Genomic DNA, 15287 nt, shown 5'->3' on the forward strand with positions numbered 1-15287 from the left:
ATTTAATAAGTCGTCTGCATGGATGCTGAAAGTGTAACTGAATTCACAAAGTGCCTTGATTGAGAGCAAACGCCTCATTAATCTTAAATGCTTCAACTAGAAAAAGTTAGTGAAGTCAGGAAGAATAATGACTGGCATTACTGTACAATGAGAATGCAATACTGTACAATGAGCAAAGATGTGGTCGCCCAATAGCCATAATACAGAAACATGGAGTACTTTTGTTATTTAGACAACAAAGGTTTCAGGACAGGAAAGAAATAGAAAGAAGAGCAAGTCAGGAAACAGGTAAATACACTTCAATGGCTTGCTTCATGATCAGGTAGATTGTGATCATAAGGCTACTAAGGAGGCTGCATGACTTTTCACAAGTGATTCTTGTGTTGTTCTCCACAGCACTGCAGAAGCTGTTAAGTACCCAATCTGGTTAGCTGGCACTGATTTTGAGAAAAGATCCTATGTTGAAATAGCTTAGCAGAATTTCTTTTTCTATAGATGAGCTTTTTAATGTTTTGTATATTAGTTATCAATAATCAGTCTTTGAGTTTATTTGCATTTATGGTTAGAGTAGCCCTTTAGGTAATTTGAAGAATTTTTAATTTCTTTTTCCCAAAGGCATCAGAAAAGTGGTGTGTAAGAGCTTTTCCACATTCCTGCTCACAAACTACCCTATTCCACTCTACCGAAAAGAATTATTTTGAATGTTCTTTTTGTAGTGGTGCCCTTCTTGCTGATATGGTGTCATAATTTCCATTATAACCTGCTGTTTTCAGAGCCTGTTATCTGCCAAAATTTACTCAATACATATGAGTTGGTGATACAGTGTCTTAATTTTCAGATTTTTCTACCAAGCTTTAAATGCATTTGAATATTGTTAATAAAAGAAACTATTAGACAGGAAAATCTGACTACAATACAAAAATTAAAACCCTATATATTTCTGTGGGTTTTTTTGTTTTCAGAAAAATAAGACCTGATGATTATTTTAAAAAAATATTTATTTTTTATTTTTTAAAATCTGGATTTTTGCAAACCTTCTCTCCAAATAAGTTGACTTATTGGGAGAATTTTAAATGCTGATGATAACCATGTATGGACTCAGATGTGGGGAGCATTATATTTCCTGCTGATTTTCATATTATACTAGTAACAGGATATTTATTGCTTGCAAAACTCAGCCTTTGAAACAACATATTTTAACAGGTTTGTAAATATGGGGTTTCTCTGATGCTGTCACAAAAGCCAAACTGAAGACCATTAAACTCAGAAAATATGTTTTTAATGTAAGTGCCATAAGGCTCAAACCCAAAGCTTATTTTGACCTTTCATTCCCTTCACTGGAGTTTGCCAAATCAACCTTTGCCACTGATACCCGTGTCAAAAGGCTTGACAGCTTTGGTTGCCTCCAGCTGTGTGGTTATTTTCATATTACAAGGAAGAGCTTCCCTGCAGGGTGAATTATGATTTCAGTCAGATGTAGTTTAAATCTGGTCCTGCTTGGAGATGGAATTGGACCAGAGAACCTCCCTCAAATTCATCGAATCTTAATTTGTCCTCAAAGACCATATCTGATCTCTAGAGGTAATGCTGCAAAGTCATTGAGAGGAAAAACATGCTATAAAAATCCCAGTAGCAGGATATCTTGACCTGGCTAGCTTGTATTATGCTGCTTTCTTAAAGATACAGTTTTTCTTCTGCAGATGCTCAGGTTAAAATCTAATATTTGCTGCCTACAATAATGGGAATAAGCCTACATATTTTTTATCATATGTAAATACATATTAGATACACCATCATTCCTGTTTTGTTTACTAAGCATTTAGTCTTAGTGTTCATAGAATCATAGAAAGGTTGGAAGGGACCTTATGGATAATTTAGTCCAAAACCCTGCCATCTTTCACTAGACCAGGTTGCTCAGGGCCACGTCCAATCTTGAGTGTTTCCTGGAATGTCTGGAATTTCCAGGAATATCTGCAACTTCTCTGAGCAACCAACCTATTCCAGTGTCCCACCACCCTCATTATGAAGAATTTCTTTCTTATATAGCCTAGACCTACCCTCTTTCAGTTTGAAGCCTTATCATCCTTCTAGTAGCCCCCTTCAGGTAATTGAAGGTGCTATATGGTTTCCCTGAAGCTTTCTCTTCTCCAGGCTGAGCAACCCCAATTCTCAGCCTGTCTCCACAGGAGAGGCCCTCCAGCCTCCTGATCTTTTTCTTGGCCATCTCTGGACCCACTTCAGCAGGTCTTTTGTTGTTGTCCCAGAGCTGGATGCAGAACTCCAGGTGGAGTGTCTTTGAGGGCCAGGATCACCTTCATTGACCTAATGACCGCACTATTTGTGACGCAAGCCAAGATGTGGCTGGCTTTCTAGGTTGTGAACCTGCTCACAATGAGCTTTCTGTCAACCAGCAGCCCCAGCTCTTTCTCACCAGGGCTGGCCTTGATCGATTCTCCACCCGGACTGTATTTGTTCTTGGAACTGCCCCAGCTGTTTTCTTCTGTGTAGAAGTGATTTTTGCAGTCTCTCTATATTTTGCAGGAAGATTGATCAGTTTTGTATTTTCAGTGGCTTATTTATTAATGTTTTGGAAAAGGTAATCTTATTCCTTTTGACTCCTCTTCAAAGGAGAAAGTGTAATATTTCTTGTTCAATTGTATGGGAACAGCTGCTCTTTCTACTATAAGGATTTTCTAGATCTGAGTGACTAAAAACCACTATGACAGAAAATACTTCAACTTCAGGGATCTAATAGTCTCCATTTCGTACTTTATGGATGTGTTTTAGTTCATATTGCACGTTATAGGGAGAAAGGACACATAGTACCCCTCTTGTCATGTTGTGAGAGTTTTTTTTACTTCAGTTACCCAAATGAGTATTTTGATTCTCATTTCAGTCTCAGCCTCAGTTCTCATTCCTTCTCAGGCTGTCTCGGGCTGTGGAATTGTCTCCATATTCCCATTTTCCATCTCAACCCCCCTTTCCTGTAATTTTGAAGTCTTCTTATCCTAGCCAGCTCTATCCTGCTCTTTGTGGTGTTGGACATCACTATTAATAATGCTATGGACAGTGTAGTGAAACACTACTTGCTCTTTATACTATTGCTTTACATTGGTATGATATGAGAGCTGCAACTCCAAGGAAATTTTTGGCTATCCCTAAGTTAAGGGCAGGGCAGACTGAATGTTTGCAGGATTAGATTACTAAAATGTGGAAATTAAGTAGCTGATGATTTGTAAACTTTAAATTCCCAAAGGTGCATGTCTTGAACAGACTTGGATGCACCTGAAAGAGTAAAATGTTCATCCATAAAAAAAAAGTGTGGCCACCTTCTATTTTCAAGAATAAACTTATAAGCTTTCAGCCCAAGATCTTTCTAGATGTTAAATAGATTTTAGCCTGTGGTTGGTATCTCATGAAATTACTCAGCCTCCATAATCAGTGTGAACTTTAATCACTTAAAATAAAAATGAAGGTTGTGACTTCTACCGGTAGAATCTGGCAGCTCTGTTAAGAATGATGCTCCTTGTCAGGAAACTGAATCTGAATCTTTTACTAGATAAACATAAATTTTTCTGCAGTTTATTATTTTTTGCAAATATTTTGTCACTAAAAAAAAGAAGTTTGTCTCTGAAGGTAATAGCTCGAAGTGGATACAGTGGTGGACTTTGAATTGAAATTCAGTAATTTCAAAAGCTATTTCCAAGTGAAAATTATTCCCTTGGTGTAGAAAGATTAGCATATTCATTAGTGGACCATTGCTGAAAATAACTTTTTCAGGAGAAACACCAACCCATTTCTCTTTCCACAAGGATAAATATAGACACAATTATGAATAAGCTGGGAAAAGGAGGTAGTTAAAATGTAGCAATGCCATATCCAAATGCCCATCTGTGTTAATACTACTGGGAGTGTGACTTTGGGCATTACAATGCAATGGAGAGAAGAGGTGGAAGACTAAGGATATCTATTTTCAATTCAAAGGTTTCTATTTATAAAGCTAACCAGAATGGCTTGAAGAAAACAATATAGGTTTAATATCCAAAGCCCTACAATTTTTATCTATTTGACTTAGCTGTAGCAGAGTTGAATATTAGATGACTGTTTTGATTAGTTGTTTTTAGAGGAGACTAGTAAATTGGCATTATTGTGACACATCTTCGGAGCTGTTGACTCTTGAAACTGTTTTGACCTCTTATTAGAAATATTTCAGGGGGAAAAAACCAAACCCCAAACCTTTCCTAACCACTTTTCCTAGGTTTTTAGATGTTAGGTTGAAGTCAATTGACTTGACCTGATGAAAAAGGAGTGGAAATACATTATTTACTGACAAGGTAGTGTCGTACTTGATGCTTAATACATTTTCAAGGAGTAGTGACTTTAAGTTGTTGGAGGGTTTAGATTAGATGTAAGGAAGAAGTTCTTGAGGCTTAGCAGAAAAGTCATGGATGCCCCATCCCTGTAAGCGTGCAAAGCCAGGTTGGATGGGGTTCTGAGCAACCTGGCCTAGGAAGGTGTCCTTGCCCATTGCAGGGGAGTTGAACTAGATGATCTCTAATGTTCTTTCCAATGCAATGCTTCAAATCACTAGTCAAAATATATTGAAATTACTTGAAAATATTAGTTCAGGTAAAATCACTGCTAAATAAAGCTGTGACAATAAAGTTACCCCAATAGCTTATTAAGTGAATGATAACATATTAGTAAAGTTGCATTTTTTTTTTTGGGTTTTTGGGATCATGGATTGGGAAAATTAAATATGTATGATATGCAGTATATATTTCAGTGTGTGCTTAGTGCCAAGCATTTGGATTTTCCTTAATATCTAGGTAGTGTTTCTGCATATAAAGGTTTAAAACCGCAGGTTATGTAGAGCAGTAAGATGTAACTTAAAATTAAACTGAAGTTTATTCTAGTCTGTTTATTATCTCTTTCACAGCAAGAAATTAATACCCGATGAAGAATATGTGTCTTGAGCAGGCATTCCTAATGCTTTCTCAGTCTTCTATGATGTGGAAATAAGAAATTGTCTTAGCCAAAGGCAGTATCTTTCTATTTCCTTAGTAAAAAGTAACCTTTGTTGGATTTCTTTTTCATGAACTTAGGCAGATTCTTTCTCAACTACTGTAAAATTTTAGCACCCACATCTGGCAAACAGACACATACTGTGTGAAGAATCTTTATGGGTTTTTTTGTTTATTTGTTTTTGCTTTTTTTGGTTTTGTTTTGTTTCTTTGTTTTGAATCTGCTACTAGTTTCCTTCAACAGCAACTACCTTCTTATTGAAGTACCTAGTCAAGCCCTTTTCCAAGTCTCATTTTTTCAGTTGCATCTGTCAAACATTACAGTCTTTTTACTGGCTTGACTAGCCACAGCCTGCATGGTTATCCCTTTTGCAGAAGCTGCTGCAGGAGATGTTAGGTGAAGACAAGCTGCTTTTGGCTTATTTTTTATGGGGCCTGTGAAGTAAGGGAAGTCAGAAATGAACAAGATCTTAATAAATTAGTGAGATAAAACTCAGTAACTTGTCTTGGAAAACAAGAGATTAATAGAGAAAATTATATGATACTGAAGCTAGAATACAGACAAAGAATTATGGAGCAGTGGTGTCAGCTGCTGCTGTAGAAAAGATCCTGGAGATTATTGTCCATGTGCTACACAAGTCATGGCTGTGTAAGCACATATCCCCAGATGCGGGATAAAAATGAAACATATTTTGCTTGACATCACTGAACATCTCTTCTCATTGCATTTCAGAAGGGAGAATGTTGCCACAGATGAAGTTAGTTAGGTGGAATAATTGTAGTTGTTTAACTGACTAAGGGTCTATAGATGGAAAAAGTCAAAAAAGGAAAGGGACAAATGGGGCTTTTCATGTTTATCAAGCGTAAAGTAGAAAGGAAAAGGCTTAAACAGGGAATCTACTTGCTAGTTTAAATGAAAAGGTCCCTAATGGCATAGATACCAAAGAGCTGGAAGAGATTATTAGATTGCTTATGGAAACTACATTTTAAGAAGAAATTTTTGAAAATGTGTCAAGCACAATTCATTAAGAGTAATATATGTTTTATTTTACCCTGTCTTTCACTGACATAAGCTTGAATTTCTTTTTCATTTAACTGGATAAATGTAATTATCTGGAGATGCTATTGTAATTTGCAGAGCCTTAGCAAAGAAGAAATAGCAGTTTAACAAGAAAAGGGGTTGTGTGGTGCATGATCATAGTTTTCAATAAAAATAACTGTTAGATATATTTGAATCTATCATTCAAATAAATTAATATATATTCCTCTGCTATGGCTTGGCAGAATTCTACTGCCTTGCTGTGTCAGACAGCTTCCTGTCTCCTATAGAGACAGCTATTGCTGATGAAGTAGGTATGGGAATATGGAAGTGTGAAAACTGCTTTTTGTAAGGGTTGCTGTGAATATGACTGAATTTTGTCATATAGTAAAAAAATACTCAAAGATAAGCAAACGTATTCATTTTAAAATATAAGTTAGTGTAAACAGGCTTGCATTTTGTGTAATATTTATCATGCAATGCAACAAAAGTTAATATGCAACTTTGCCTGAGCAGTGACATATCCTTCCAAAAAAGGTGATCCATCTTTTGGATGTATGTACTAAAGGAAGCATGGTTAGTTCACACTGACTTGAGGTTTTTCCATCAATTTCTTGAAGTGATTGAAGCAGAGAAGTGGGATTAGGGGTGCTGGTTGCAAAAATATTTCCTTGAAAGCAAAGGGAAACACTTAGTCCAGAAAGAGTGAATATGGTATGTATTGCTACGAAAAAAAAGCATCATTTCCACAAGAAAGCTGAAAGATTAAGGAATGTTACTGTATAAAACTTGTGAATTTTATGGAAGTATCTACTTTATACAGGTACTGGAAGAGAGCCTTCTTGTATTTCTAGAATGTAACGGAGATTTCTTAAGGAGATGAGCAATTTTAAATGGTCTTAAGATTTAATTTAGATACGTATAAAATAATATGCTTATGAAATTATTATTTAATGCAAATACGAATCACAGAATTACTTGTTTAAGGGATTTGCAAAGTATTAATGAATAAGAGATTGGCTACCTTCTGAGGTGATGCTTTATAATGAAATACAATCTTTTCCTAATTTTTACATAATAGGCTGACAGCAGGTAGACAGGCATGCACAGACATGCTCTTTCTCTTTGAGAATACAGAACCATAGAATCATAGAAGAGCCTGTGTTGGAAGGGACCTTTGAAGGTTATTTAGTCCAAATTCCCTGCCATGAGCAGGGACATTCTCTATTAGACCAGTTTGCTCAGAGTTTGCTATGACCTGACCTTGAATGTTTCTGGGATGGGGCGTCCACTGCCTCTCCAGGCAATCTGGTCTGGTGTTCCACTACCCTTATCGTCAAAAACTTTTCCTTATGTCTCATCTATATTTAAAACCATTTCTCCTTCTAAAATGTTTTTCCCCATCTTTTTTATAAGCCCTCTTGAAGTATTGAAAGGCCACAATGAGGTTTCCCCAAAGCCTTGTCTACTTTTCTCCAGGCTGAGCAGCTCTCTCAGCCTGTCTTCATAGGAGAGGTGCTTTTAGAGTGCTGGACTACCTCAGCAGGTCTGTGTCCTTCATGGATAACAACATTGAAAATAATTACTAGTTCATATGTTATTTCACTGCCACCCATGACAGGTATACATTTGATAGGAATATTAGTCTTCGAAAATATCAGGTCCTCGGAGTTCTCATTAATTGTAGTATATTGAGACAAGTTAAGCTAATAGCCATGTTGCCTGTATAAAGGAAATGTATTGCAATGCTGGCATAATAAACAAAATTGTTTTAATGGGCTTTAAACCTGTATTCCTACCCACACAGTTTTGTTATAAACACTGGTGAAATTGACTAGTTCTTAGGGATCTAATTACTTATAACCTGTGTCCAGCAGACAGTGAACAAGTACCCACAAACACTTTCTGCTCACCAAAGATACATATGGGTGTTTTTGTAGAGGACATAATATTTGTCTCCTATAGGTCCTGCATAAGGGTAATCTATTTATAGCTTCTAATGAAGCTTCTCTTTTGCTTGGGCTGGTCTCCTCCATTAAAATTTCCCTCTTTTTTATCTTTTTTTTTTCTATTTTTAACCTAATGTCAAAGCTCTGTAGTTAGTAGGTAAAGATATGACTTCTGTCTCTTCCTGTGCTGTTTCAGCTTAATTTGTTAGTAAAATCTATTTGTAAAATTTCTTTAGGGCCTTGTATTCTCAGTCTCGTTACATTAGTAAGTTACACAGCAGATGACCTAATGAAAGTTTTCTGTAAAAGTGAAAAATATCCATTAGAAGCAAAAAATATCATCATGTTTCAAGTAACAAATTTTTGAGTTAAGTGACCTAAGAATGTTAAAGCTCTTAAAATAGGAGCAAATGTACTCTTTGTTTTGCAAAGCAGAGTTAAAAGTATTTTTGTGGCCAATGTTAAGAAGGTGCTCAGATTAAAAAGAGTTTATGAGGAATCATCTGCACTTTCTCATTTGAAAGTAGAGAATGAAGGTTGTTCCCTGCAAAGGTTTTGTGATGAGTTAGACTTACGCTCTTTTTCCCAGTCTGCCGATATTATTCTATGTCTAAATCATAAAAGTTCATGCTCTGCAGAACTGTTGTCTTGGCTTAAGACAGTTTAAAGAGCTGGACACTCTAAAATGAGTTACCTCCTCTTAGTTTCAACCAATCCCTTTCCACCCATAAGGAATGAATGTGAGTAAACATAAGTGAAAAAATAACAGTTTATGAAAAAGCAAAACAGCAACAAGCAAAAAAACCCCAAAATCCAGTAAATAATCACTAGATAGAAAATCACTAAATTTCACAAAGCTCTGGGAAACAAAAGACCCAGGGTGGTGGAAATAGCATTTGCAAGATGGTACCCTCCTGGATGCCTGTGTGGCTTGAAAGACACAGGGAGAATGGCATGAGCTCTCTACCCCACGATGGTGCGTTCAGTCAACCACACCACGTGGGAGACAAAGGGAAAGAAAGACGGTGGACAGAGAGAACCTTCCTGGGAAAGCAGGAGCTTTTGGAGCTGCTCTAGTGGCAGATAAGTACCCATGCATGTGGTGTCAGCGTCACCACCTGCTGCCTCCTCCTGATGCCTGCTGGGCTCTGCAGGAGCTGGTGCTGATGTCCACCACACTGCACAAGTGTTCAGGGAGGGAGAGGAGCCGGTCTGTCAGATGTGGGGTGACCTGGTCCCTGGAAGGGGTGCAAGGATGACTCTGAAACAGTTTTTTATTGCAATATGCTGTTTTTCCAAGTGGCTACTATTGCAAGCCCAGAAAAAAAACCAAAAAACAAACAAACCAACTTTATTGAAATTTGTATAGTTTTGAGCCTTTGAGTTCCCTGATTTAACATTCAGTTTACTTTTAGAAAGGGAAATGTGATCTGGAACATATTAGGTCCGATCCTAAGGTTGTTGTGGATAGAAAAATGAACCTCAATTATCTTCTTTAAAACTCGGCAGTAATATTCAGTAGGTAAAAGGGTGCTTCATAAGAGGATGTTGTGTTCTTTGTGGTCTTGATTGGTAAAGGAAAACTTTTGTGCTTGAATAGGAAAGAATATCCAATTGTCACCAGAGAGCAGTTTTCTATGGTTAGGAAAGACGTTTTTCATAGGAAATGTAATATATCATTCAAATAAATTTCTTGCAGACATTTGTAGTCTTCATAATTTTTCAGATAAGATCAGACTGGAATATAACAGAAGGTTCTTTGGGGTTTTGCTTTGTTTATGTTTTTGTTTGATTTGCTTGTTTGTTGTGCTGCAAGGGCAACTTAAATGTAGGGGTTCAAAAGACATGGTCTCATATAGGTATACTGTCACAGAATATCTTGATTCTATTTTGGACATTTGTTCTTTTAGAAAAACAGGTGTGAGGAGGAATTGCTATGTTCAAAACCCCTTTTCATCAGCTCCTTTCTAGGGATGAGAGATAAAAAAGAGAAATAAAGGGAAAGAATAGATTCAGAAATTGAGGAGACTGAAGAGGAGGAGTGAGGGGTTGGAAAGACAAAAAGAATGTATTTGTTCAAAAGCTCAGTTTTAAGTAGAGGTAGGAAAAGCTGTGGTTTTTTAGCAAGTTATCTGGGGACTGCTGAGCACCTTGCTGAGTGCCCTGAAAGAGATGGAGTTGTACTGAAGATCAAAGCAGTGAAGCTATACTTCAGGGAAAAGAAAAAGAAGAAAAATAATTTAAGCTAGATCAATAGCTTATGGGTCAGTTTCTCCTTAACTTCTGTTAAAATCATTATGTGCCATAGTGCTTAGTTTTACCTTTGTAAAATGTGTGGCAGTTTCCAGCCTTTCTACAGCAGTACTGATTGAAAATGTTGGGCACCTTTTTTTTTTTTTAAATTTTTTAAAAAATATATTTTGTTTGGGGTTTTTTATTACATTTCAGAGTAATTCTGTCACTTCATCTTTTTCCTTTTGGTTGTATGATTTGTATCTCTTTTTGTTACTATATTCTCTTCTTCCTCTGTAAGGAAATTCTGTGGTTATAAGTGGCAGTTTATAACCCAGTAATTAATTGCTTTAGCAGTTTGCTTTATCCTTAAGTTCTGATCAATAGAACTGAATTGTAAACCATCATTAAAACTCACTTTTTCTACTCTATTTTTATTTTTAGGAATGTTGTCTCTGCAATTTGAGAGGTGGTGCATTAAAGCAGACTACTGACAAAAGGTAAGTAATATGTTCTGCAGGACTGTATGTGCTTGTTTTATTTCCAGTCCATTTCCATGTGCAAAGCATTTGCAACCTGAATTATTTTACAGTGTCCCTTTAAGCTGAATCTTACTTTATTGAAATGCAGCACTGGCATTTTGTTAAATAGTTAGATAGTAAAATGTACATTTGTTTTAGTATTTGCAAATGCTTGCTTGTTCCAGATTTTAATCTGCTGGCCTTTTTGCAAAGAAAGTAAATGAGAGAGCTCATTTAACATTGTTTGCATGTCTTATCAAACAGCAAAGTGTATTTTCTTCTTTGCTCTTTAAAATTACAATACAATCCTTTTGAACTTCTAAACCCAGCATTTTCAATGAATTAATTTTAATCATGTTTAAATAATTTTAAATTCTGAAGGGTTTTTTTTCCAAACAGGTTTTTTCAAAAGGGTTTTTTTTCACTTTTGTCACATACTGTCAAAAACAGTTTTGTTGCTGACATCATGCTATTATTCTATCTGGCTGAGAGAAACTATAGCAAGTAACCCTATCAGCTAAAGTGGAAAATGTTGCAGCTTAATGTTTTTTCAAGCCCAATAGTAGAATAGTCTTCATGCATTTTGGATAATTTCACAATTAATTAGCTCATCTTAGTAGCTTAGCAATGTTGTGTGGACCTCTTTCTTTCATGCTTTGGAATGCAATGGTAAGACATGATCTAGGTATGACATCCTTTTTCACTTACCAGGAAAGAAAGTGGAAAGAATTTATTTATGAGTGGTTTGCAATTGATTTCATGACTCTTGTCCAGTTAGGGGAAAGATTTTTGTTTGACTCAGGCCATATCTTGCCTTCAGAAAACATTATTATTGTAGCTATTTTAATGGAGATTTTTGCCAGTATATTAAAATTCTCAGCTGATTTTTAGTTCTGCTTTAAATTCTCTTAAATTTATTACTTGGTTTAATGCTAAACACAAAGAGAATGACAAAAATATTATCTCAATAGAATTTACTATGGCCTTTTGATATTTGCTGGTAACTTCTATGTTGCATCTTTGTATATCAGTTTAACTTTTTTTGAAATATCTCATAAGATACATTATGAGGAAAATGCACAGAGGTTTGCATAAAATCACTTTTCTTGTACAATTGTATGTAAGGTTTTTTGGTTTACATTCTATCATTCTGTAGGTTAGTTTTATGGATTTATGAAATGGGATTTCTATAAAACCAGTTGAACTCTTGTTTTTTGTGTTTCTGTAACACCTTACAGTTGTTGCACATTGTGGAATTTTTAATCTGTCTTTCAGCGTTAGCTATCATTTCAAAATTCAGAGTTTTCAGAAAAGGATGTTACAATTTAACCTTTTTTCTCCAACAGCTGTAAAATCTAACATATGCATTCTCCTTTGCTCCTTCTTTACTCTCTACATACTAATTAGAGATACAGGAAGAGCATGTCATACTTTTAAAAGCTAATGGATCAGACTGGTATGTCGACATGCAGTAAGCTGTTTGTTGTATGGGAAGGCTGAGATTCCTTCTTTTCAGCAGAACACAGGAATTGTTTTTAGTCTGTTAGGTTGAGAGATGTCAGAGGATAAATGTTTAGTTGAAGATTGATTGAAGAGGCATTTTATTTATAGCATTTCTGTCTCATAAAGCTTACATGGTAATGTGGTTTAGCAGGGAGACTGGTCACAATGAGAAGAAAACAGCTATTACAAAAAATGTTTTAAAAAGTCTCAACTTCATGTAAGTTAAAACATGAAGAAACTGTCACTGTAATAAGAGGATGGATCTGCAAGCTTTATCTGTTTTTATTTGGGCTGAACTGTATGACTTGCTAATTGATAGGTCATCTTTATGTACAGGTCTTTTTTCACACTTTGACCAATACAACTTCAAAATACTGTGATAGGAGTTTGTTTGGTCCCTGTGTCTCATATTATACTTTGCAGATGTTTTTGTCAAAGATGACTTGAAATATTGCTGCTCTAGTGCAGGAAAGAGAAATTATTTTTGTTTTCTGCATTACCCTCCATCTTCTTCAGCTTCAGCCCACGTTCCTGTTAATCTGCTAAGATGCTCGTGTAATGTGTGTTTCTTCAAAATGTACAAGAAGTGGAGTGAGGCAAGCATTCAAACCTTAGAAAAGTAGAGCAAATGGGGTAATGAAAACAGATATACAGTAAATGACAGGGAATAAGGCAAATATGAGTAAAAAAATGGAAACGTTTTCCTTTATTCAGATTTACTTTTTGTCTACCCCAGAAAGATTTTAGAAGTAGCCTCAGAAGGCTGCTCTTTGATAATGAAAGTGTTGTTAGCTTCTCTTGTGCTTCATGAAATGCACAGCTTCAATTTAATTTTAGGCTTTTTAAAGTGTCTTTTAGCTTTTCTTATTTTGAGATTCATGTATTGTGAGGACTTGGAGTGCTTTCTGATGCATATAGGAAGCATGCAGTATTGTCTGACAAACCTCCTGACGTTCCATTGAAGTCTTGAATGTAACACTGATCCTAGGCATTTGCAGGTGCTTTTGCTACCAAAGGTGATCCAGTTCATGCTGGGCATTGCACTGGTGTCTTGATCACTTTGCTGTTTGGATGCTGTTGTGTCTATAGACAGAAGGCCTTGATAACATTGGCATTTCATTTTGCATGAATTTGATAGATACATGATTGATTGTAATCATGTTTGTTATGAAAAACTAGTTTCTCAGGACTGATTAATGTTAATAATGGCTAATAAATGCTGTAGATGATAAATTACACATGAACCAAATAGTGTGGTGTTTTTGTATATGCCTGAATAGCACACCTACAAAAACTTCTTAAATAAAAAATAAAATGTGCTTAAAAATTGTTGCAATAAAATCTCAGTCTGAAAATTTATTGACACAAAATGCTAGTGTTGCAAGGTTTGTTAAAATGTGTAAATGAAGCTAAGTAAAGCCTAATAAGGAAGTAACCATAGATGGGTGTGTTTAAGAAAACCAAGCCAAAAGCAAAAGCCAAATACACAGCAAGCAACAACTTCAGCACTTGTATTTCTATGAGTTTTTTTGGTGGTATTTTTGACTTGCCACTTTTCACAGGTGGGCACATGTAATATGTGCAATTGCCATCCCAGAAGTCAGATTTGGTAATGTCACAGAGCGTACTCCGATAGACACTAGCAGAATACCCTTGCAAAGATTAAAATTGGTGAGTAGTATATTAATATATGCTCCATAAATGCATTGCTATTAAGGTATTCCACTATTTGAATGTATTAAAAATCTGAATTGTGATGGTTATTGCCAGGTAAAGAGCAGTAAGTTTTATTTAAGGTAAGAAATAAGTAACAAGGGTTTTACTGAGATGGGCCTTTTGAAACACAGAGACAGTTCATTAATGTGGTAACAGTCTTTGGTATTCTGTTAAATGTAGTTCAAACCTGTTCTTTCCCAAGAGAAGAGTAACAAACTTACCAATATCAACTATGAAAGTTTCATTTTGGAGTTGTATTGTTGATGAAACCTAAAAAGGCAGGGAATAAAACACAGTACATATTTGTGAGGTCTTCTTATTATTGATTTTTACCTCAGCTATTTATAAATGTGAAAGGATGCATGATGTGTTTGTTGCATGGTATCTCTGCCATCAGGGTATTGCAAAATATGCATACACTAAATCACATATTAAACAGTCTTGTTCAGGAACACTGATGTACTCTAGAAAAGAATATGCACAAGTGCAAAATGTGGTTTTTTGTGGTTTATACAATAATTACTTAATTTGTCAGTGTGTGCATGATTGTGATGTTGTCAGATAGAAAGTGATTAGTGGTCCGTTCAAGGTCTTAGAGGAAATGTAAATTTTCTAGATCACCCCACACTGTTTCCAGTGTGGTTCTTGGTCTACCTTACCTTGTACTCACTTATTTCGAACTATTAATACTTTCACTCTTTACTTTAATTCCCCTTTTTTCCATTAATTATTTTTTTATTTTTATAGCTGTATGTTTAAATGTGGAAATGCAGCTTGGAGTGCTTTAAAATTGACAGCCTGCCCTTTAAGTGGTAATCTGTTTTGAATTTTTGTTCAGAATTTTAAAAAAATTGGTTTTCACACGTCCTTTAAAATATAATTTAAAAGACATATGTAAAGAGTGGATATATATAACATAAAAACATAAGGCGACTTGAAAATTGCTAATTCAAGATTTGAAAACACAGTAATCATGGAAACATTATTGGAAACAACCTCCAACGTCATCAAGTCCAACCTTTGACTGAATAACATAAAGCCCACTGGGCACACCTCGTCTCAGTCTGCCATATCTGAACATTTCCAGGAATGATGACATCACCCAGCTTCCCTGGGGAGGCTGTTCCAAAGCTTAACCATCCTTTCAGTAAAGAAATTTCTCCTGCTATTGAACCTAACCTCCTCTGGGACAGTTTGAGGACATTATGTCTTGTCCTACTTCTTTTTACTTGGCAGAAGAGGCTACCAAACCCACATTTCAGGCAGTTGTAGAGAGTAATAAGGTTCCTCCTGAGCCTTCTTT

General features: G+C 35.8%; 1 protein-coding gene across 6 annotated transcripts in view; it reads left to right on the top strand.

Annotated features, from left to right (window-relative positions):
• Positions 1–15287, top strand: part of KDM4C (lysine demethylase 4C) — a 240174-nt gene that overhangs the window by 148903 nt on the left and 75984 nt on the right. For all 6 annotated transcript variants that reach the window (XR_010352060.1, XM_064402753.1, XM_064402754.1 and 3 more), the window contains 2 exons: positions 10689–10744; positions 13831–13939. Coding sequence is in view for 5 of the 6 variants with exons in the window: in XM_064402753.1 (XP_064258823.1) it covers positions 10689–10744; positions 13831–13939 (165 nt within the window). In the remaining variant the exon portion in view is untranslated. The remainder of the gene's footprint in view (positions 1–10688; positions 10745–13830; positions 13940–15287) is intronic.

This window comes from Passer domesticus, chromosome Z (genome assembly GCF_036417665.1).
Source record: "Passer domesticus isolate bPasDom1 chromosome Z, bPasDom1.hap1, whole genome shotgun sequence".
NCBI classification, from domain to species: domain Eukaryota; kingdom Metazoa; phylum Chordata; class Aves; order Passeriformes; family Passeridae; genus Passer; species Passer domesticus.